The sequence below is a fragment of the Camelus bactrianus genome, chromosome 6, assembly GCF_048773025.1.
Source record: "Camelus bactrianus isolate YW-2024 breed Bactrian camel chromosome 6, ASM4877302v1, whole genome shotgun sequence".
Classification (NCBI taxonomy): Eukaryota; Metazoa; Chordata; class Mammalia; order Artiodactyla; family Camelidae; genus Camelus; species Camelus bactrianus.
This window is the reverse complement of record NC_133544.1, coordinates 81,230,253-81,255,234: the sequence shown is the minus strand read 5'-3', so window position 1 is coordinate 81,255,234 and position 24,982 is coordinate 81,230,253. Positions and strand designations below refer to the sequence as shown.

At 39.5% G+C, this 24,982-nt stretch overlaps 1 protein-coding gene across 6 annotated transcripts in view; it reads left to right on the top strand.

The window, feature by feature from the left end:
- The window catches only part of MYO5A (myosin VA), a 173,599-nt gene that overhangs the window by 99,560 nt on the left and 49,057 nt on the right, over positions 1–24,982 (top strand). For all 6 annotated transcript variants that reach the window (XR_012507666.1, XM_074366143.1, XM_074366142.1 and 3 more), the window contains 11 exons: positions 667–828; positions 2,033–2,130; positions 3,862–3,948; positions 4,041–4,149; positions 6,375–6,586; positions 7,438–7,594; positions 10,723–10,962; positions 11,952–12,200; positions 15,056–15,149; positions 17,370–17,518; positions 23,359–23,472. Coding sequence is in view for 5 of the 6 variants with exons in the window: in XM_074366143.1 (XP_074222244.1) it covers positions 667–828; positions 2,033–2,130; positions 3,862–3,948; positions 4,041–4,149; positions 6,375–6,586; positions 7,438–7,594; positions 10,723–10,962; positions 11,952–12,200; positions 15,056–15,149; positions 17,370–17,518; positions 23,359–23,472 (1,671 nt within the window). In the remaining variant the exon portion in view is untranslated. The remainder of the gene's footprint in view (positions 1–666; positions 829–2,032; positions 2,131–3,861; positions 3,949–4,040; positions 4,150–6,374; positions 6,587–7,437; positions 7,595–10,722; positions 10,963–11,951; positions 12,201–15,055; positions 15,150–17,369; positions 17,519–23,358; positions 23,473–24,982) is intronic.

The following is a 24,982-nucleotide window of genomic DNA, read 5'->3' as shown; positions in this document are numbered from 1 at the left end:
CCTGGCAGAATACAAAATTGATTACAGAAATTATGCAGTCAAGTTATAAATTCCTTGAAAACAAATTCAGAGTATACAGGACAAGGACAGGGTTTATTTCTTTTTTTTCCTAAAATTTAATTTTTTTCTAAAGGTTACTAATTCATGATTATTTTAAAATCTTATAATATTGTAGAACTAGTTTACAACATGCTTCCTGCTGAGATTTCCAGTGGTATTTTTTTAGCTGGGACTCACCATTTGAATTAATAGGTAGACAAATGAAGCATGAGGATGAAACATTTTGTGGAACTGAGGTAATAAGACTTGCAATTAGTATTTTGCTCAATAAATAATTATAGTTTAAAATCAGTAAAATGTTTAGAGTGGCTATTTCCTGTGGATTAAGATTTCAAGTCTTAGTTGATTAGTTTTGATTTTGTTTCTCCCAAACATGGTTGTAGAATTATTGCATTTTTCCACCTATCTTTTGTAGCATTATGTCACCTTTCTCTCATGTTTTTGGCTCCTAACACAGTTATTGATTGTTTCTAAAATTTGACTCTGAAAGGTGTTACTTAAGGAAGGGAATCACTATGGATTGCAAATCATCATAATGTTTCTATGAAGGTTTATGTTTTGAGTTTGGGTTTAGAGTTTAAATTCCTTTCACTGTTTCTGACTCAGTTCAAGATGCTACCAGAATTGTTTCAAGACGACGAGAAGGCCACCAGTCCAACCTCAGCCACCTCTTCAGGGCGCACGCCCCTCACCCGCACTCCTATAAAGCCCACCAAAGGCAGACCAGGCCAGACAGCCAAAGAGCACAAGAAGACGGTGGGGCACCAGGTGAGCTCAGGGAGCCGCTGCCGCGGCGCTCCTTCCCCTCTAGCTCAGCTGAAGCCTTGGGTCTTCCTTTGTCAGCCTTCCCGGTGGGGTCCTCAGGTGAGGAGAGGCTAGAGCTTTGTGAGAACGTGGAACACCGTCCACTCATGCTTCTCCCCACCTAACTTAGACCCGTGACTCTGCTTAAGCCTTTCCCAAGGTTGTTTTCTCTACATCCTAATTCTTCTAGCACATATCCTCCCTTACAGACCACTGCCGCCTTTGTGGTGTTCTCTGGTTGTTTCCTCTCTGGTATGTACCACTCCTTCAGCGTGGGAACAGGGCCCTCTCCTAGCTTTGATGTCCTGTGCACCAGGTGGAGTGGGAAACATGCCACATGTGCGTAGAGCCCGAACAAGGGCTGGGGGCTTTGGACAGGAGGCTGAGCACTAGTCAGCTTGTTTTCCTGTGCTTGGGACCCTGTGCCCTGTGCAGATAGGGAGCAGGGCCTGACACAGGTCCCAGCCTCCATTCTGATCCCAGGGCCCTAACGGTCACCCCACCCTGGCTGTACTCTCCCATTCTCCCCCTCACTTCGTATACTCTTTTAAATCATCTGCTACTTTTTTTCAGTATCATATAGCACCACTCTCCCTGTACATGATTAAATGACCTTAATATCCTTAAATCAAGGTCATATTTTTGGTGAAAATTTTAAGTGCACAACAGAAGTCTACATTAAAAGGGCAGCGGGTAGTGGAAGAGTGAGCTCTCATGTAATGATGGGCTTTGGGTGATGATGACGTGTCAGAGTAGGTTCATCAAAAGTAACAAATGTCCCATTGTGGTGGGGAGTGTTGATAATGGGGGAGGCCATGCCTGTGTCAGGGTAGGGGGTATACGGGAAGCCTCTGTATCCTCTGTCCTGTTTTGCTCTGAACCTCAAACTACTCTAAGAAAATAAAGTCTGTTTTAAGAGGGGGGTTGGGGTGGAGTGGGAGGAGCGTAAATGTACATTTAGCAGAGTGAGCATGTAAATGGTAGAGTTCAAGCAAATTGTAACTGAAATCCCTAACATTCTTGTGTAGAAGCAGCTCCTCTCTTGAGGGCTGGTCCAGTTCATAGGTGGCGAGGTCATCTGCACTAGTGTCGTTAGAAGAAAATTTTAAGTTATTTTACATCATCTTTGACAAAACTTCAGTGCCCCTTTCTGATCTTTTTCATGCAGTTCCGAAACTCCCTTCACCTGCTTATGGAGACCCTGAATGCCACAACCCCTCACTATGTGCGCTGTATTAAGCCTAATGACTTCAAGTTCCCGTTCACGTATGTGTTTCTCAACTGCTGGATTAAAAGTGTCCATTTCTCATAAGGATTTCCAAACCAACAGAAGGGGAAAAAAAAAAAAAAGAATACTTAGACAAATCTTCAAGTCTTGTAGAGGGAAGCTCCTAGTTAATAGAATTTTTTCAGTTTTTGTTCCCTTTTGAGAGTGTGAGAACAAATAAGCAGTTGGCCTTCTGACAATTTTAAAAGTTGAGGTCAACCACACATTTCTAGTTCTGTGTTCTGTTTTGAATTTACTTCATTTCAAGATCTTTTTTGTTAATTTGGGCTTCAGTTAAAACCAGAGCTGGGAGAGATAAGGTTGCTTTGGCAAAGACTCACAGTTATCCTTGCTGCCTTTTCAACTGTTGAAACCATCAGAGAATGTCTGCTTTTCTCAAACATCTCATCCTACATCAAATAGCACTCATTGAAGGAGGTTTTTCCCCAAAACGGAAATATTTCTCTAATTTTGAAAGTAACACATGCACGTTGTGAAAATAATTTTCAGAAAATATGAAATAGTATAACAGTAAAGGAAAATTGCATTATACCCAGAGAGATAATATGTATTAACTGGCGTAGGTCCTTCCTGATCGGTCCTTCCTGATCATTCCTTCCCCACTCTGAGTGTGTTTGTATGTGAGAGACATTAATAAAAGGAAAGGGATCATGCTGTAACTGCCATTTTGTAACTGCTTTTAATTTAATAAATTGTGAGTGTTTTCCATGTTAGTAATTACAAATCCACATCATCATTTTAATGGCTACCTTGTTATTACATTATGTAGATGTACCAACATTCATTTAAATCATTCCCTATTAATAGCCATTTGGGTTATTCCTTTGGCCATGATAAACACCTTTTGCCAAACATTTTTGTATATTTGCCTGATTATCTCCTTAGAATAATGTATTTCTAGAAATGGAATTTGTGGGTCCAAGATTAGGCACATTTACCAAAGGTTGTAGCAACTCCCACTCCACAGAATATGAGTACTCATTACCTACACCCTGCTTCTCTTGCCCGCTGGAGATTCTTCCCTAGACTGCAGGGCACTTCTGAAACACTGTTATACTCTTCTCATTGCCTCCTTTCTGGAGGATGTGAGAAGCAGGAAGAAGCTGTCACACCCTGAGCCACACTCTTGGACAGCCCTAAAGGCCATTACCTTCCATCAGCCAACCCCATCTCCCAACAGAACACTTGGGAAGACAGCGCAGCCGAAGCTTCGGATAGGTCACTCGGGGCTTAACCGGGGAGTAAGAGGAGTGATTTTCCTGTAAGAAGCAGGCCTTGCTGCTTCTCTTTTAGTGTCAGTTTAACACTGTGGTGGCATTTGTCTAGGGTGAAATACACATAAAGTGTAAGATATAATATAAAATATTTCCCATTGATGTGGACACTATTAATGCTTAGTATGTATACACTGAATTGAATAGCTTTTAAAACACCAATAACTTTTTTAAATAACCAAATGGGCCATATTTAATTTGTTCTTCTTGTTAGAGCATTCTCACGAGTTTGTGGTATTTATTTTTCTGCTAATGGTCTCCTCCCTACTCTCACATGGAGTTTTCCATTTAAATCTCCAACTTTTGAATGCTTTTTTTTTTTCAAGCTTATCCACTTGGCTCTTAAAAAAAAATTCAGTCTCTGGACTGAGAAGAGTAGTTTGTGGCTATGGCCAGGCTTCTTCATGTATTAATGACTTCTACATTTGCATGTAGGTTTGATGAGAAGAGGGCAGTGCAGCAGCTGAGAGCATGCGGAGTCCTGGAAACCATCCGAATCAGCGCAGCAGGTTTCCCCTCTCGGTGGGTTCACCGTTTTCAAATATAAGGGTATATAATTGGGGATAGGGGAGTCCTACTTCTTTAAATAAGCTGACATGAGTTTCTTTTTATAGGTGGACTTACCAAGAATTTTTCAGCCGCTACCGTGTCCTAATGAAGCAAAAAGATGTGCTAAGTGACAGAAAGCAAACATGCAAAAATGTTTTAGAGAAATTGATACTGGTAAGAAACATTTCCGCTTAGCTTTATCTGAACAAATATTGACCAAAGGCCTTGTGATTGTTATCTTTGAAAGTCCTAGGAACATCCAAATGCCACTAATGCACAGTATTTGAGGGCAGGAGGGTGGAGGGGCATGCTGTCTTGGAGGTCAAGGTAGGACTAGTGAGGATGATGGTCCAGTATCAGGAAACAGGATGGTGAGGCCTGGACCCAGATTTGAGACATGTTCTTTTCACAGGTTGATCATTATCAATAAAAATTTACTGAATACTTACTTATGAAAGACATCAGGCCAGATGCTGTGTGATTAAGAAAAAATAACCTTGTCCTCACATAACATAGTGTGTCTTAGAAATTAATGCATTTTAAAGATAAATATAATATACTTTAGTGTCTAAAAAAACTGAGTGAGTAAGACAAGAAATCAGAGGAAGGCAAAGTCATATCTGCTGTGGAAAAAGGAACAATTTCATGGAAGATGTGTATTTTGATTCAGGCCCTGAAGAGTGGGTAAGCTTATGTAAAGTTTTAGTAGAAAATTATAGAGTTTTCTTAGAAAACAGTACAGTGTTTGTTGTTGTTGTTGTTGTTGTTGTTGTTGTTGTTTTGTTTTGTTTTTTCCCCAGTAAAAAGTTGGTCCATGGGACAGTAGGGAATTGGCCAGGAAATGTGGGCTGGTGTTTGGGGAGTCTTGCATGCCAAGCTAAGGCATTCTCAAACTTTAGAATGCATCAGAGTCATCTGGAGGGCTTGTTAAAATGCAGGTTGCTGGGCCCCACCCCCAGAACTTCTGATTCAGTGGATCTGGGATGGGCCCGGTAATTTGCATTTCTAACAAGTTCCCAGGTGATGCTGTTGCTGGTCTGAAGACTATACTTTGAGAACCACTGATGTAGGTCCTGGAAAATTTAAGATCCATGAAAAGTTTTTTTTTAAAGAGTATTTTAACTTATTTGACACTAAGTTGGATGGATTATCTCACTTTGAAGTAATTCATCATAATTACTAGCTGTTAACTAGATGTAATATCTCTTCCTTGGTAATAATACCCTTTTCTTCCCTTGAAAGAGCTTAGGCCACTTTCCTAGTAATGTGTAGAAGAATCTGGTATACTTTGAGTTTGGCCCAACTCCTTTCTAGGGAGCAGAGAGCAGAAAGTAGGGACAGTCCCCATTGCCAGCCTCCTCACCCAGACTGCTCCAGTCTGGGCTCGGGGCCACAAGGCAGAGGAGTGCAGGCTTGGTGTGGGGGGATTGGGGGCGCTGAGATGGGGCAGGGAGAGGGAAACAGAAAGAGAGAACCACTTTCTAGCTCTTCCAGCCAGCTTCCTTTGTAAACTTCATTGATTTAAACTGAAATAGTTTTAGATAATATGTGGAGATTTCTGATTTTCTGGCTTCATGTACAAGATAGGAAATATTTACTTACAGTGACAAGTTATTTTCTCTGTTTTCATTTAGAATTTCAGATCACAGTATTATTACAAATAAATTACACTCTTCTTTTGATATGAGGTGGTTAATAACATGCATGCTTCTAGATAAGATGGATCAGAATATAATAGACCAAAAATAGCATGCATATATATTTATCTGTGTTTACTGCTCAGCTTGGCTTATAATCAGAAATCAGTGAGCACTATAGTGATTATATTTTTGTAAAAGGAGTTTTGAAATTTGTAGAGGGATTTACTATTGTTAAAGCCAAGAGTTAGCTGTTGAGAAACTTAACTCTTAACATGAATATGGAAGATTTTTAATTTTTATTTTGTGTGCATTAATTACATCCTGCATTTTTCTTCATGCTGGTGTTTTTGTCCCTTCAGCTTTTTCATGGAATACACAGCCTGATGTAATCCTTACAGCCTGGGTCAGTCAGAGAGAGTGTCAGCATCTCCATTTCCTTGAGATATTTAAAATACAAACAAGCAAATAATAGCTGCCTATAACCCACAACCAAGTTTTTGGCCTCAGATAATAATTACAGGTAGAATAATTCTGGAAAATAACTCTTAAACTGCAGTTTTCCTTAAATCCCTTTTATTTGCTCAACTTGCATAGGATCAAAAAGCTGGCTCCGTTAGTTAACTGTGATGTAGCCCAAGTTTTAGCTAGTAGATTCTTCCCTTTACTGAGCCTGCTTATAGATATTTTTTTTTCTCTTCAAAATTTCGTTTATATAGTCATCATTTCTACCTCTGAGTATACAATTTCTTCCAAAACTAGGACAAGGACAAGTACCAGTTTGGGAAGACAAAGATCTTTTTCCGAGCGGGTCAAGTGGCCTATCTAGAAAAACTGAGGGCAGACAAGCTGCGGGCTGCCTGCATCCGGATCCAGAAGACGATCCGAGGGTGGCTGCTGCGGAGGAAGTACCTGCGCATGCGCAAGGCCGCCGTCACCGTGCAGAGATACGTGCGAGGCCACCAGGCCCGCTGGTAGGTCTCCTGGCGACACGTCCTCTTTGGCTCACAGGCTGCTGAGATTGGAGAGCTTGTCTGATTTTGTACAATTTAGGACGGTTTTGAGTGGCCGTCTTCTTAGTCACAAGGAGTTAATTCATAAGACAGTTAAATAGAATAAAATTTCACTCACCCTTATGAATGATTCAGATGCAAACTAGAAAAAAATTAAAAATTACCGCCTATATTTTTATGTTTGTATGCGCTTGAAGAAATCATTTGTAAATTAAAATACTCATGAATATGACTAGTTAATAACTCCATTGAGGAGTTTCCAGGAGCAATTAGCTGAGAAGGCATAGAAGAGAATTACTCTTCAGTGTGATTATGTATTAGGATAATTTTAATTTAGAAATATCAAAAGACATGAATTAATGACAAACATTAGGAATAAAGATAAAGAAAGGAAAAACACCGTACATTAGCAACGGAGAGGTCTAAGAAAGCTAATGATAAGTATGGGATGACTGTGTAAGCTGGTCTGCTATGTAAAGGGGGCATAGCCTGCGGTAATGAGCTCAAGCCCTCAAAAGAATAAACCTTTATGAGCTTCACTTTCTTTATTGTAAAATCGGGTAATATGGGGCATCCTACTTTTCAGGGTAAGGGAAGGCTCAAATGAGGTAATGAATGCACAGATATTTGGGGACTGTTAAATAACTGTACAAATTAAAGAAATATAAATGTTGATTTAACATGTATGTTATTAGAATAATGCAATGGAGGTACTACTTATTATGCTGAAGATTGGTGCTTTAAGTCGCTACAAAATGTGTTTCTGGGTTTTTCTGATTACTGACAATGCACGACTCTTTTTTTCTGGTCAGCTATGCTAAGTTCCTGCGCAGAACCAAGGCAGCAACCACCATTCAGAAGTACTGGCGCATGTTTGCAGTCCGCAGGAGATACAAGATCCAGCGGGCAGCAACGATCGTTCTTCAGTCTTATTTGCGAGGCTACTTGGCCAGAAATAGGTATCGCAAGGTGAGACGTTATTTTTGACTTTGTATATTCATCCCATTAATGTTAATCAATGTACATGTCTGTACAAAGTACCACAGGGGCTCCTATGAATGTAGGACTTGATGGAGACAACCAAAAACTGAAATATATTTTTAACTATTAAATATGACTATTAAAGATGACCATATGTTTATTAACAAGACATGGAAAAAAGAAAATTTGCCTTTTCCTTCCCCCTGTCTATGTAATTTGGGGGAAAAAAGTGAGTATTAGTTTCCTATGACTGCTGTGATAAATTACCACCAACTTGGTAGCTTAAAACAACAGAAGTTTATTTTCTTAAAGTTCTAGAGGCCAAAATCGGTATCTCTGGGCCAAAATCAAGGTGTCAGCAAGGCTGCACTCCCTCCAGAAGCTCTAGGGGAGAATCCATTCCTTGCCTCTTCTAGTTCGCGTGGCCATATCACTCCAGTCTCTGCCTCCAGCTTCATACCATCTTCTCTGTGTGTCTATCTTCACGTCTTTTGTCCATCTCTTATGAGAACACTTGTGGTGGATTTAGGGCCTACCCAGATAATCCAGGATGATCTCTCCATCTCAAGATCCTTAACTTAATCATATCTGCAAAGACCCTATTCCCAAATAAGGTGACATTTACAGATTCCTAGGATTGAGGGCCTTTATAGAGCCGACTGTGGTTAGCTTTGAATAGGTAAAATATATGACAGATGGATAGAAGATTGTTCTAAGAATGAAGCAAACTTGGAAGAACTTACTATGGTAGAAATGAAATAAAATACAGCATTAATGTGATTAAAGTTGTATTGACTGGAATATGTTGCTCTAGAAGTTTTTGACAAATAATCTTGGCACTCTGTGGGCATGATTGTTAGGAGGAGCAACAAAAGAATGATTTAAGTGACATTTCTCTAATCACAGGCAATACGTGGATGTGCCCTAGGCCCCGTTCATATGTTTATTTTACTTTCTTATTTTGAAGTAATTTTTAAAAACAAAGAAAAATGTAAAGCTAATGAGCCTTGAATGAGTTTACTTAATAGCTGTATTTTGAGGGAAATGTGAAGACAGCTGCTCCAGGTCTTTCTGTCTGCTGATGCCTGCTCTTTAGTCAGGTGTTCTTGTGCAAGCATGAACTTTCATGGGAGGGAAAAGCCTATTAAACTTGGCTTTTTAGCTACACCAGACTGGTTACCATCCGGTTTTCCTCACTACTCTCTTCAGGAACATTCAAATTGGGTCTTGAAGCCATTGGTTTAGCAGTAGCAGTCTCTGGCCAGCTCAGCTCCCACTGTACTGGTTAGAGGGTAGCTCAAATATTGGCCAGTAGTACCCCTTTTAGAGCCCCTTCTAGCTGTGTTTCCAGTCCAAGATTCCCCTTCATGGGTTTTGAGGGTCTTAATGTGAGAACAGGTGTTATTTAATGTCTCTGATGGAAATGAGATTGAGAATGGAAGCTTTAATTATATACTGCTTCCATTTGATTGAAATTTCAGAAGTGGACCAAGGTCTGAAGTTACGTGGGGAAAAGGAAATGAAACAGAAAAATTGGCATTGGTATCTTTGCCACTGTGTACTACTTGAGTTTTAAACTCTGACAGCCTTCAGTTTGACATCATGGAGTCTTCTCCAGTTTGTCAGGGGTCATGCAGATAAGACAGGGGGTTTCCTCAGGGATTGTGATGCTCGGTGAGAGCTCCGGATGCCCCACCTCACTGCAGCATGATTCACGGTGACTGCACATAGTGGGAACTAAAGGCTCCTTAGTGTTAGCAAAACAGCTCAAAGAAGCAGCGTTGAGTTGGCTGAAGATACTGTTAAGGTCTTCTAAACACCTGTGTTTATTTTGTATGTGATGGTTTTAAACATAACCACTTATTTCTTAACTGTATCCTCTAGAATGGCACACTTTTCATTGTTTTTCTCAGGCACATAACCTAAAAATAGGAACTGTTTTTTTTAATGATTTTACTAAACTGCTAGCTATCTGAATAGATGATTTCAGAGATTTTTATGTTTAAAAGTTTCATAAAAGATAAATTGTGTCCATTTGTAATAATCACAAATAAGTACTTCAAGTGCATACACTTAAACACATATCATATAAGAGTTATTTCATAAAATCATAGACTCAAAAGGATCTCAAAGTTTTGCTAGCTCAACTTTTCTTAAAATCCCTCAACAATTTCTTCTCCATCATTCCTGGAAAGTGTTTACACAGTCTCTGCTTTATGGTCATTAGTACCAAGAAATTTATCTCATAAGGCAATCTGATAGTTACAAGTTGTTTATAAATTAATTTTTTTAACGAAAATACGATACAAAATTAAAATTTGTTTACTTCACTTCATCTTACTTTTAGCTTTCCTTTTAAAGCTGTATCCCCACTACCTTTGAATCCTGTAAGTGGATTCCTGCTACATTTGAAACAGCAATGAGAAATCCTCACTAGAATGGTATTCCTCAAATGTGGCAACTAAGAGTGTCATTTTTTTTTTTTTTTGGTTGTTTCTGGGGGAAAAAGTCAGTAAATCAGTAATAAACTTTGCAGTACCCCAAGTGTTGGCTTCTACAGCCTGCTTACTGGCCGTACCCCATGTCCTCAAGCACAGGCCTAATGCACACTGAGGTGGTATCGGCTGTAAGCCTGTGGGTAAGTCTCTTATTTCACTAGCACATAGTTCACAGGCTACCAAGTTCTGTTCATTTTACATTGAATCACCTGTCTAACAGAAATCATACACCAATAAGAAACTGCATTTTTTCTTTCTTTTTAGACGTGTTTTCCATCTAGTGATCTGGTGCTTTCTATTTGGAGAGCTTCTACTTGTATACTCTGCTTATCATCATACGTAGACATGTAATCAGACATAGAACATGTGAATATAACACATTTTTCTGTGTTTCTCAAATTGCCTTTTAGAGTCTACTTTTCAATTACTTTTTAAAGTAATGTTGTGCCTGCAAAGATTTGTGATATGTACAGTCCACATAATACATTGTTGCTTCAAGTCTTGTGTCTTTCCCTTTCGGTAATGTGTGGGTTCTCAGCCTGACACCCTTAGGTTGACAGAGTTGAACCCGAGTCTAGGCCCGGGTCTGACATTGCTTGTGCTTACCCTTCTCTGCAGATACTCCGTGAGCACAAAGCAGTCATCATTCAGAAGTGGGTCCGGGGCTGGATGGCTCGCACCTACTACAAGAGGAGCATGCACGCCATCATCTACCTGCAGTGCTGCTTCCGGCGCATGATGGCCAAGCGTGAGCTGAAGAAGCTGAAGATCGAGGCCCGCTCCGTGGAGCGCTACAAGAAGCTCCACATCGGCATGGAGAACAAGATCATGCAGCTGCAGCGCAAAGTTGACGAGCAGGTGTGTTTAAAGCAGGAACCCTGGAAGTGCAGCTTGCCTAACAAGATCCACTGGGTCATCTTCAGCATCGGCTCCTCTTGACTCTCCCTTTAGTAATAATGATAAGTAATAATGGTAGAAAGGAGTGTGGAAATAGTGATGAGCTCATAGGCAAGAGTATAATTGCAAGGACTAATAGCAGAAAATAATTTTTGAGAACACAGCCAGATCTACTAGCGCTCCAAACTGTTAGGACCGAGGGTCATATTGTATTTTATACTTTACAAAGCTCTTTCGTCTTTATCATTCATTTGCATGTATTATAATGTCCCTTTTGCAGATGAGTTGTTTAGCATTGAGATGGCAAAAGAATTAGGAAGATGTCCATGCTTCTGAGGAATCTACAGTCTATTTGCAGAGACAGAAGTTTGATTTCTTAGAGATAATTACTAAGGAATATTTTACACATGCAAATGATATATAGGTTATTAGTAATACATAAATACTAAGAAGGACATAGAAAAACAGAAAACAGAATGAAATAGGATTCATCAGAAAGGCTTTCTGAGATGGAAGAGGAGTTTTGGGATGGTAAACAAAAAGATTTGAAAGGAACTTGTGGTTTTGAGGCTATTTTATTATTCTTATGCATCACTGGCTACCACAAGGCTTTCAGTACATACTGATTTGTTTTTAAAAGCAAGTATAGATTTTCCTATTTCTGGATTAAGAATCAGGAAAGACAATTTACTGTGGTAACTCACCATGTAACTGTGAGAAAATCACATGTAGCTCATCATGTGAAACAGAAATAATTGTGCCTGTTTGCTTTTCTCTTTATATCACTTAAAAAGGTACTGACTGTGTTACTTTAAATGTTGGGGTACTTTGGTTAGATACTGTATCAGTGCTATGATGATATCTTATGAAGATGAGGAATAGGCATGATTTTCTCACTAAATACCTTTGATGACGTCTATCCTCATTGTTACTTATGTGTGCATTTAAAGAACAAAGACTACAAATGCCTCATGGAGAAACTGACCAATCTAGAAGGCATATACAACTCTGAGACTGAGAAACTACGAAGTGACTTAGAACGTCTTCAGCTAAGTGAGGAAGAAGCTAAGATTGCCACCGGGCGGGTCCTCAGTCTGCAGGAAGAAATTGCCAAGCTCCGGAAAGACCTGGAACAAACTCAGTCAGAGAAAAAATCCATTGAGGAGCGTGCTGATAGATACAAACAAGAAACTGAGCAGGTAGGAACTAATGTTCATATCCTCATCTACTGTTTTCACAAAGAAAATGTGCTGTCATCTAGACCTGGCCCCGGTGGCTCAGTGTCGGTGTCAATCAAAGGTAAAATACATATTTTGATTGGTTTACTGTTCATTATTAGTGTTTCCTCCAAGAGTTTCTTCTATATGATGGATGAGTCTTTTAGTAGAACCTTTTGACTCTGATAAGAACAAGGGAAAGCACTATTATAAGAGAGAATTAATGGCCAGTTACCTTCTATCCACTTTTTTTCTTTGAATACATAGATTTGGATGGAGTGTGGACTCTTTTTTCCTTCAGTAAGTTTAATGTGATTAAGAAGTAAATCAGGAGGGGAGGGTGTAGCTCAATTGGTAGAGCACATGCTTAGCATGCACAAGTTCCGGCGTTCAATTCCCAGTACCTCCATTAAGTAAATAAATAAATAAACAAACAAACCTAATTACCTCTCCCCTCAAAAAAAATTTAAAAAAAAAGAAGTAAATCAAACAATGAACTGTCAATAGCTGGTTGTAGAGATCTTTATGGAAACCTGCATTAAGTCTGTTTTAAGAAGTCCAAGAGGAAAAAATCCAATGTCTGCACACTGATCATAGCCAAGAGCTGCTATGCAGATAGAACAATAACAACAACAAAGATGCTTACCGATTGATCAATGCTTCCACACTACAAATTTGTATTAACTTATGTCAAAACTTTATTAAATACAGAAAACAGTGAGGTTCTCAGGTAGTAATGAAATGTATTGTTTAAACAAAATAAAAGTACTTCAACATAAGGCTTACTGGAAAAAAGAGATTTTCAGAGGTTCCACTAGTATTGCCATCTTTAAAGAAAACAGAGTTGACTCTGTTGGCTGTAACTACTGGCAAGAATCCCAGTGTGCTTTTTCTCTACTGACTTCTGAACCTTGGCAGCAGCATATACAGTGAGGACCTCAGAAGGAGCTCAGACGCAATTCAGGTGGGATAGTGTAGCTAATAGAATTGTAGTCCTTCCATGGAATTCAGGACCGTGATGAAATAATCCCTCCTGTATCTCTGGCAGATCTGGGCTCTGCATATGGAAACAACAGCACTGTTAATATATGTTCTTTTGACATGGCAAGCTTGTTCTATCAGAATTCATATATGCATCCAATGGGATATTTTTGAAGTTTAATATCTCTTTCTCTCTCTCTCTCTGTCTCTTTTTTTTTTTTTTTTCTTCCATTTCCTGAGTCCCTGGAAGCTTTCCAGAGTTTTCTGAAACTAGAATTATTTAAGCTTGGTAGAAATATTCTCTTTTCGTCTTCAAAGTCAAGTTCATACCTTTCTAGTCGGATAGAGTAGCATACACGAACAGATTCAGATTTCTCCTTTCTTTTTACCTTATTATCTTCTGCTTTCTTACAGATAGCTGTAGGCAGTACCATTAATCCTTTTAGATGGATTATGGTAATGAGCAAGAATGAAAAATTTTCACTGAATGAGAGCCAGTATCATGGTCAGGAAAGCTGCACTGCCCATCAGCCTGATCAAGGAGCCTAGAAAGCCCAGTGGAACTGTGGTTCTTAACCAGGAGTGTATCAGAATCTGCTGGAGATCTTTTTAAGAGACACCTACCCAAGCTCTGGGAGTGTCGGCTAAATACATGTATTTTGAAAAAGCACCACAGGTGATCAGTTGCATACCCCTGACAAAGAGTAGCTTCTCTCTAGAGCACATAGTGAACTCAGCCTTCCTGCTGAGAGCAGATGTTGAGACCATGTCAGTACGGAGGGAAGAGACTGGACCGTCCGGAGGAACACCTCCTGGCCTGACTTCTGCTGTGGCACCGTGCTGTAATCTAAGTTCCCTGTGCTTCAGGGCTCTTTCATCACGGAGCCTGTTTCTCTGTCTCTCAACTCCTGACACTTTCTTTTTATTACTAAAGCAGTTGCTTTAAGAGTGCCTTGAACTTGTGCTTAGAGAAAGGAATTCAAATTTCACTTTGTAACAAGCACATGTTATACTCCAAAGGTGAGCTGTATAAATTAGAGCTTTGCAAAGTTACCTTTGGTTTTGATTTTTACTTCCTGAGACTCCTTATCCAACCAGGAACTAGAAAGTTAAAGGTCAATGCTTTTTTTTCAATTGTGGTAAAACTATGCCTATTTGTAACATAAAATTTCCCATTTTAAATGTTTTTAAGTCTACAGTTCTGTGGCATTAAGTTTATTCACATTGTTTTAAGGTCATTGCTTAAATGTGGAATAAAAGGATTAGTTTACAACCTAGCAAAACTCTTAAAAGGAAATGAAAGTGAAATTCTCTTTCTCAGGACAGAGAGCAGGGAGCTTCAGGAGGTCTTCAGTGAGTTTCCAGAACTGAAATGCCTTTCATATTTTTCTTAACCTCAGTAATCTCTCTGCTTGAATCGTGGGTACGCATAAACTTTGTGTTATGCTGTTGAGGTGAGAAGACCATATCACTGCTTCAAGAGCAACTGCTAACTAGGTGCCAGGCAATTGCTAAATACTCAAGGTACAAAGTAAAACAACATCAGCATTATCTCTGTCTTCCAGGAATTTCTTGTCAAGGAAGTAAAAGTAAATCATTTATAAGGGCAATAAAGAGGCATATACAGGGTCCTGTAGTAGCCCAAAGGAGAGACGTGGAGTTAGAGGGAATTCCAGGGAAGCTTTCTGGAGCGGGTAATGCTCGAACCAAGTTTGGAGGGTGGCTAGACATAACTAGGCAAAAAAGTGAGACATTGAGATGTGGAAGGAAGGAGTGACAGCTGTGTGGTCTTTGTATTTAGCATCGTGCTCCCTCTGTCTATGGTAGCCACTTCAGTATATTGTTTCATTTTGTAGCTGGTATCCAATCTGAAGGAAGAAAATACTTTGCTGAAGCAGGAAAAAGAGGCTCTCAATCACCTCATTGTGGAGCAGGCTAAGGAGATGACAGGTAAGGCTCACGTGGGCCCAACCTACTATGCTCCAGCCAACCTCAGACCAAAGGTGTATAAGTTACTACTTTGCTTAGGGCTTATATATTTTTAAAAATTGAGGCTATCATCAGCAAATTTTCAGAGTTCCAGGAGGCAAGCACTCCAAATATGTGGTTGAATTAGTTGGTGAACTTGTAAATCTGGTCTCCTTATGTACAAATGTGAATTCATGTTTAGTCAGTATCGTATGTAACTTTAAAAAAATTAATTATTCTGTATATATGATTTATTAGTTATGGCTTATAGGAATCCTGTTGATTGAGGACAAATTCTTGAGCTAATATGTATATGTATATGTATATGAGTATATGCATCTGTATGTATTATTTATTTTGCTAAACCAATGAATATTACTTCCTCAAGATCAACCACTCTTTGCCACCTTAAAAAAAGACACTAATAGATGTGGACATTTACTTTATTTGCTATTTGTAGGATAAATTAAAATGATGATAATTTATGAACATATACAGAAACACAGGATAAGAGGATATATCTAAACTACAGTATTTGGTGGCAGCAATGAAAAGGAGAAGATGGATAAAAGTGAAAAGAATCAATAGATTGTTATCATTTTTGATGTATTCAAAAAAGGAGAAAAAATTTTCTAAAGTTTTGAGATGAGTTATCAAAACAGTAATATTGTGTTATTAGTAATAAGGAAATTGAGGGAAACATGTCTCTCTTTATGAGACAAATTAATGAGATCAGTTGTTAGAGTTAAAATTTGGATGTCATCTAGGGCCTCCAGATAGAGGTGGTCTGAAAGTAAATTGAGATTAAAGAGAGAGTCCTTTGTGTTTTCCCCACCCTGCCCCTTCCTTCCAGTTAAAGGGAATACAATGGAGGAAAGACAAGAAAACCTGGAATTAAGCCTTACAGGATGACCATAAGTAAGGGATAAGGTGAAGAAAAGGAGCCAGAAAAGAAAATTAAGAGGGAAGGAGAGAACAGTCATTGAAGACACGAAAGGAAGGCTGCTAGGAGGCAGAAATGCAATGGAAAACTCCAGAATGATGAGAATTCTTCTAGGAAAATAGAAAATGTTATTTGATACTGAATGATAAGAACAAAGAAAATAACAGTGGATTTGCCTAGGGAAAATTTGTTGGTAGCCTTAGGCAGCTTCTACAAACTGATGAGAGTAAAAGGCAACTTGTGGAATGTTATACAGAGAAGAAAATTCTTCATTTATTTATTTACAAGTTATTAAAGCCCTAGGGTAGGGAAACACTGTGGTGGGTACCAGGGAGGCAGTTGTGACAAGCCACTTGGCAGCCCTTGACCTCATGGAGCTGACAGAGAAAGAAATGGTTCAGCAAGAGACGCAGGCAGGGCAGATTAAGACATAGCCACAAAATATGAGAGTAAAACGGGCCATAGTGGCAGGAAGCTTAGTATTTATAAATGTGACTGGGTCAGCTCATTGAGATAAAACATGCAGCTGAGATTTAAGGCTCTTTTACTTTGCTTGATCTGCAATCAGGGGCTAATCTCCAATCTCCAGATGATGTCCTAAGTAAGTGCAAGCCCCTGGCAACAGAGAGGGCAGGGTAGGGTGAGTAAATGCAAAAATCAGGTTCGCCAGCAACACAGGAGAAGTAACACAGAGGACCAGGCATAGGAGGGAGAATCAAGGGAGTAATAGGACAATGAGGGAGTTCACAGTGTTGGAAAATTCTAAGTTAGAACCCGGGGAATGAGGTGAGTGGGAAGACTCTGCAGAGTAGGACAGCGAGGTCCACTGAAATGTCACCACTCCCTCAGAGACTTGAGGAACATCTCTGACTTTTTGACAGAGTACACTAATTTGGCCAAAAGAATTTTATGAATAGCCTGAAACAATACTACTGGAATAAAATATATATACTTTAGTTACTGGGTGATGACAAGTGGAAGTTTATCAAGGATGTGCTGTAACCAGTGAATGAACTAGTGGCACTCAGTCTGTAGTACATGGAAGAACTCAACAGATGATTGTTGTTGTTATTAATAAATTATTTTATTTTTCGGTTATGGTATTTTCTCTTTACCTGCCTCCACTAAGACACTTCACAGATCATGGTAGTGCTCAGAGTAGCACTCCTTGCAGAGAAATTGGAAGTCAGTGTCTATGTTTGTACTCATGTGTTCTGTGGAGCCATCTTTGGTATGCTTTTCCCTCTCCTTTCTTTCAGAGACTATGGAGAAGAAGCTAGTAGAAGAAACAAAACAACTGGAACTTGATCTTAATGATGAAAGGCTGAGATATCAGAACCTTCTGAATGAGTTCAGTCGCTTAGAAGAACGATATGATGACCTCAAGGAAGAGATGACATTGATGGTGGTGAGTCCAAGAGTTTTGTTCCTTTTTTTTTTAATGAAAATTTTAAACATATACAAAAGTAGACAGAATAGTAAAATGAACCCTCATGTATGCCATGTACCCAAAATGGTTAGTACATTTCTGCTCCTCATTCTACCCACAATCCCATGCCATCCAATGGATTGTTTTAAAGCAGATCTGGAAGTCAGATCACTTTATTCATAAATGTTTTGTAAACTCAAACACTTTGAAGACTGGACTAAAAGATAGTATAAAGTCAATATACTGGTTTGTTTTATTGAATGATTTAATGTAAAATGTGCCTATAAAGGAAATATTTATATAAGCAAGTATCTTCTCTAATAGTTTTTATAATTTCAAAGACATATCCCTACAAAAAGAAAATTCAGCCTTTATTCATAATATTATGTTCTCCATTTTGAGGACTCTCCCTAATCTACCAAAGTACGTTTTGTACTTTTTAATAGTTCTGCACACCCTCCCTGTTCCATTCATCCTACTATCCGGAAACGAAGAGTTCCCTAGCTCCCTTGTTCCTACAACTATCGGAATTAAACATAACCTAATGGCACAAATGGCCAGAAATGCTCTGAAATATCTGTTATAAAAAGCAAGATGATTTGGAGCAGTATAGCCAAGATGGCGGAATAGGAAGACCCTGAGCTCAACTGCTTCCACAGGCACACCAAAGTTACAACTATTTATGGAGCAACTATAGGTAAGAATGACCTGAAGACTAGCAGGAACTATTTCACACAACTAAATACATAAAAAAAGGAAACACAACAAGATGGGAAGAAGGGGTGGAGACACAGTATAGTCAGGACCCACACCCCAGGCAGGTGACCTCAAACAGGAGGATAAACACAATTACAGAGGTTCTTCCCAAGGAGTGAGGAGTCTGAGCCCCACATCATGCTCCCCAGCCCTAGGGTCTTGCACCAGGAAGACAAGTCCCCGGATGCCTGGCTTTGAAGGCCAGTGGGTCTTGTGTGCAAGAAAGCCAGAGGGCTATAGGGAATGGGCTCTGCTCAGAAAGTGCTCACACAAAATCTTACACACTCCAAGACCCAGTGCAGAGGCAGTAATTTGAAAGGAACCTGGGTCAGACCCCCTTTGTAACCTTAGAGAGCCTTCTGCAGGGCATGAGGCCACTGTTGCTCATACTGGGGACATAGACACTGGCTGCAGCCATTTTTGGGATCTGCACCCATGAAGGACATTGCTGCTGGCAAGTGCCATCTTGGAGTCCTCCTGCTTGCCAATTAGTGCCAGAGGCTTGCCCTCTCACAAGTGGGCTGGCACCAGCCCCAGGTCCTTTTGAGCCCCCCATCCAGCTGCCCTTGAAACTGGCCCACCTATCAGTAAGCCAAGATCAGCCTTGAGACACATCCTCAGCCATGAAGCCTGCCACATGAGGACACAGACCTGCCCACCAGTTGGCTGGCAGTCACCACGCAAGGCAGGAGCTGGCAGCCAACTGGGCTGGAAGCCAGCCCAACCTACCAGCGCATCCACGTAGTCATCCCTGCCACAGCAGAAGGGCCCATGCAGCCCATGTAGGGGGCACCCCTAGAGCATACAGATCTGGTGACTAAAAGGGAGTGTGCGACTGGGGCCCATAGGATGTCTCCTTCATAAGGCCATTTCTCCAAGATCAGAAACCATAAACAATCTACCTAATACACAGAAATAAACATAAATAATAGGCAATCTGAGGAGATGGAGGAGTATATTCCAAATGAAGGAATAAAACAAAACCCTGTAAGAGAAACTAGGTGAAATGGAGATAAGCAGTCTGCCCAATGAAGAGTTCAAGGTAATGATCACAAAGATGGTCGATGAATTCAGGAGAAGAGTGAATGAACCACAGTGTGAAGTTTGACAAAGAGTTAGAAAATATAAAGAAGAATCAAACAGAGCTGAAAATACAGTAACTGAAATTTTAAAAATACACTAGAAGGAGTCAACAGTAGGTTAGATGGTACAGAGATGGGTTAGTGAACAGGAAGACAGAGTAGTGGGAATCACTAATTCAGAACAACTGAAAGAAAAAAGAATTTTAAAAAATGAAGATAGTTTAAGAGAGATCTCTGGGACAATATCAAGCATAACAACATTTGCATTATAGAGGTCCTAGAAGGAGAAGGGAGAAAGGGGCAGCAAACTTATTTGAAAAATAATGGCTTAAAACTTTTCTAACCTGGGAAAGGAAACAGGTATCCAGGTCCAGGGAGTACAGAGAGTCTCAAAGTAGATCAACCCAAATAGGTCCACACCAAGACACATTATAATGAAAATGGTAAAAATTATAAATTTAAATTAAAGAGAAAATCTTCAAAGCAGCAAAAGAAAAGCACCAGTTACATAAAAGGGCACTCCCATAATGCCATCAGCAGACTTTCAGGAGAAACTTCACTGGCCAGAAAGGAGTGGCACCATATATATTCAAAATGATAAAAGCAAAAAATCCTACAACCAGAAATACTCTACACAGCATGGCTATCACTCAGATTTGAATGAGAGACAAAAAGAGTTTTACAAACAAGCAAAAGCTGAAGGGTTCAGGACTACTAAACCAGCTTTACAAGAAATGTTAAAAGTACTTCTCTAAGCAGAAAAGGCCACAACTAGAAATATGGAAATTATGCAAGGAAAAATCTCACTAGTAAAGGTAAACATATAGTTTGGTAGTAGGTCAACCACATATAAAGCTCATAGGAAGGTTAAAATACAAAAGTAGTAAAATCATCTATATCCACAATAAGTAGTTAAGAGATACACAAAACAAAAAGAAGTAAAATAGGATGCCAAAAACATTAATTGTGGAAGGGGGAATTAAAACTGCATGGTTGTTACAATGTGTTTGAACTTGAGATCATCAAATTTAAATAATCACATATGTGATATTATTATTATTATCATTATTATTATATGTTGTCTGTGTGAACCTCATTGTAACCACAAACATATAATAGATAGATACACACACAAAAAAAAACATATAGCACTATAGATAGTCATCAAATCACAAAGGAAAAGAGCAAAAGAAAGGATCAAAACAAAAACAACAACAGAAAACAACTAACAAAATGGCAATAGGTACATACCTATCAATAATTACTTTCAATGTAAATAGACTGAGTGCTCTAATCAAAAGACATAGAGCCGCAGAATGGGTAACTTTTGACAAAATTCAACATCCATTTATGATTAAAAAACACTCAACAAAGTGGGTATAGAGGAAACCTACCTCTACATAATAAAGGTCATGTATGACAAATGTACTGTCAGCATCATACTGAATGGTGAAAATCTGAAAGCATTTCTAAGATCAGGAGCAAGACAAAGATGCCCATTCTTGCCACTTTTATTCAACATAGTGTTGGAAGTCCTAGCCACAGCAATTAGAGAAGAAAAAGACATAAAAGGAATCCAAATTGGAAAGGAAGAAGCAAAACTGTCATTGTTTGCAGGTGATATGATACCATATATAGTAAATCCTAAAGAAACCACCAAGAAACTATTAGAACTTATAAACGAATTCAGTAAAGTTGAAGGATACAAAATTAATATACAGAAATCTGTTGTGTTTCTATACATTAATAAAGGAACTATCAGAAAAAGAAATTTTAAAAAATCCCATTTACAATCACATCAAAAACAATAAAATACCTAGTAATAATTTCAACTAAGGGGGCAGAAGACCTATACTTGGAAAGCTGTAACACACTGATGAAAGAAATTGAAGACCACGCAAACAAATGAAAAAATAAACTGTGCATGTAGATACTGTGCTCGTGGATTGGAGGAAATAATATTGCTAAAATGACAGTACTCCCCAAGGCAATCTTCGGATTCAGTGTGATCCCTGTCAAAGTACGAATGGCATTTTTCACAGAACTAGAACAAATAACTCTAAAATACGTATGGAGACGCAGAAGACCCCAAACAGCCAAGACAATCTTGAGAAAGAAAAACAAGACAGGAGGTATCATGCAGCCTGGTTTCAAACTGTATCACAAACTTACAGTCATCAAAACAGCACGGTCCTGGCACAGACAAATCGACCAATGGAACAGAATAGAGCCCAGAAATGAACCCACAGTTACACGGTCAGTTAATCTACAATGGAGGAGGCAAGAAAATACAAGGGGGAAAGACAGTCTCTTCAATAAATGGTGTTGCAAAAGCTGGACAGCTACATGCAAAAGAATTAAATTGGACTCCTTTCTCACACTGTTTATAAAAATAAACTCAAAATAGATTAAAGACCTAAAATGTAATAAGACCTGAAGCAATAAAACTTTTAGAAGAAAACATAGTACATTCTTTGACACGTGTCTCAGCAATATTTTTGTGTATCTGTCTCCTCAGACAAGGGAAACAAAAACAAAAATAAAGAATAAGAATACTGGGGCTACACCAAACTAAAAAGTTTTTTTCACGTGAAAGAAACTATCAACAAAATGAAAAAGCAGCCTACTGAATCAGAGAACATATTTGCAAACAATATATCTAATAAGGGGTTATTATCTAAAATATACAAAGAACTCGTACAACTCAGATCAGAAACAAATGACCTGATTAAAAAATAAGTAGAAAACCTGAATAGACATTTTCCCAAAGAAGACATACAGATGGCCAACAGACCACATGAAAAGATGTTCAACATTGCTAATCTTCAGGGAAATGTAAATTAAAAACACAATGAGATATTACTTCACACCTGTCCGAGTGGTTATTCTTAAAAAGACAGCAAATAACAAGTTTTGGCAAGGATGTAGAAAAAAGGGAACCCTCATGCACTGCTGTTGGAAAAGCTGCCCCTGGATTCTGGCTTCCTTGTGGTTGTACAGATGAGTTTGTTTTCTATAAGCCTGGATGTTGGGAGGAAAGAGGCAAAGAAGCTCTTTGTGGCTTCTGGCTCTTTTCCTGCACCTGGGAAGGAGTCAAGGAAAGTGGACAGATCAGAAAGATCAGAGGCCTTTCTGAAGCTCTCAGGATTTGTAACCCTGCAAGATCCAGGCCACTGAACCTCTCCACCTCTCCTGCTGGGGCTCTCTAGGAGTGAGGGGCTCAAACCCAGCCTTCTTATTCCTCTTCCTCCCAGTCATTCTCTAATCTCTTCTCCTACAGAAAGAAAAAGACTGTGATTTCTTATTCTGTTCCCCACAAGCTTTCTGAACACTAACTCATAGGTACTACATGTCATAAAAGTGTCACCTGGACTTTCTGAATTCATAATCCAAGGATCTTCCCAGGATTCTTCAACAGCTTTCTTACCTCTCCTGCACGCTAATCCTTCCCACTGCTGACTCCAGAGATTCAACTTCCTGCATAAAACTAATAGAAATTGTAGTCACCTATGTGGGAACCCCTACCCCTCCTTTTATTTTAACCATTTATGCCCACATGCAGTGCAGTAAAATGATTATGCTGGCGTTAGACATATCCTATGTTTTATCTGATTGCAACTCGGATGTCAGAACTTGGGTGCGGAGGCATCATACCTGTCTCTCACCCGGTGTGACTGGCCACTCACAACTTAAAAAACCCAAGGGGACTCTGCCAAGGATCACAGATGGTTTTCATTCGAGCATTTCGCTTTGTGACTGTGCTCACCATGCCCTCCTGGTGCATCTTTCTCCTTCTTTGAGGAGCTCAGAAGGTGACTCTTCTGTAGGAGTTTGTCAAGATGGAGCAGACCACATGGGCATGAGAACAGCGAGTCAGTGAGTGGAGACTAGAACCAAGTTAAGGTGAACGCTGGCTTAACTATGCCTGGTTTAATTATTTAATTATGTTGTGTTAACTCTTTCTGCCTATTTGTCCTGCAGAATGTGCCTAAGCCTGGACATAAGAGAACAGACTCCACCCACAGTAGCAATGAGTCTGAATACACCTTTAGCTCTGAAATTGCAGAAACAGAAGACATCCCATCAAGGACCGAGGTACCTTTGAGACACCTGTCAATAAAAGTAGGGTGTGAGCATGCTGCTATTAACAGAGAACATTTCTATTCCAGAGCAGACCCCATGTGTCCATCAACATAACACTTGTTTTGAACTGCTTATTCTTCATAAATGACTTACAGGTGCTTAACTAGCTGTGTACATACACACTGATTGCATATATTTTTTGTCAGAAGACATTTTAATTTTGATTTTTAGTGTAATTTTGAGGACCAAATTTCCCCTTTTGCAACTCCCTTTTGCACCTTAACATATTCTATATGTAAAAAATATGGCCTGTCATGAATTTATTTCTGACTGAGGTAAATTATTTTAAAAGTAATCCCTTTGTCCTAGAATATTATAAGTACCAATGCCTAAGAGTTTAGCAAAACTGCTGCCTATCTGATGACAGTTTTTACCAACGAATTCCCTCCCACAAAAATGCATGAGAAACAGCTTATAAATCTGCCTTAGTGTTTTATGTTACATAGTATGAGATCAAAATGACACATTAATGTAACTCCAAGAGTCCAGTGACTTTGTTAGGTTGTTTCCAGACCAATTCTCTGATCTTCTTTTCAAATGTAATATTAGTTTCTGTAATAGGTAATTCAGGTACAACCCATCTATTTTTATGTCATATTCTTAGAAAATGGCCAAGTCAGGAATAGACTGCTTCTGGCAGAACAGATGAAGAAAATTGAATGGTTCTTTCCTTTCTTATCTTAGTTTAACTTAAGAATGAAAAGTTTCTCCATCTCATTTTGTTCATTTTTTAAAAAAAGTGTCACATAGTTGGAATGTCATGTCATTGGAATCATACATACAAGAGGGCTGAGTTACTGGCCCGAGGTCACAGCTAGTAAGTGGCGGAGCCGGTATTCTAACTGAGGCTTGTCTGTTCAGACCTCCACACTCTCCCTCCTCCCACCCAGGGGATCTACACTGCAGTCCTCCAGCCCCATTTCTGTCTGCAGCTGGCATTAGTCTGGGAACCACTGACACAGCAGTACGACCAGTGTGTAGCACGGCAAAGATTGTTCCAGTCATCTATTGCTGTGCAATAAACCACCCCTAATTTAGTGGTTTTACACTCTAGGAATTTATTATTGCTCACAATTCTTTGGGTTTTGACTGAGTGGTTCTTCTGCCCCCTATTCCCCCCTGCCCAATGGTGTTGATTGGAGTGCCTCCCTGCATTCAGCTGGGTGTGAGGTTCTCTTCCTTGGGCCTCTCCACGTGGGTCCCCTCTTAAGCAGCGTGGTGAGTGTGTTCTAAGGGTGAAAGGGCAGAAGATGCCAGGCCTCTTAGGGCCAGGCCCAGAACTGGCACAGTGTCAGCTCCACCACATTCTATGGTCAAAGCAGAGTCCACAGCCAGCACCCATTCAAAGGAGGGGAACAGACTCCAGCTCTTAATGAAAGGAGAGTCGTTTGTGTTGGGAGGAATCGTTGGTGGCTGTCTTTGGAGGCTACCACACAATCAGACTTTGAAGATTTGAAATGAT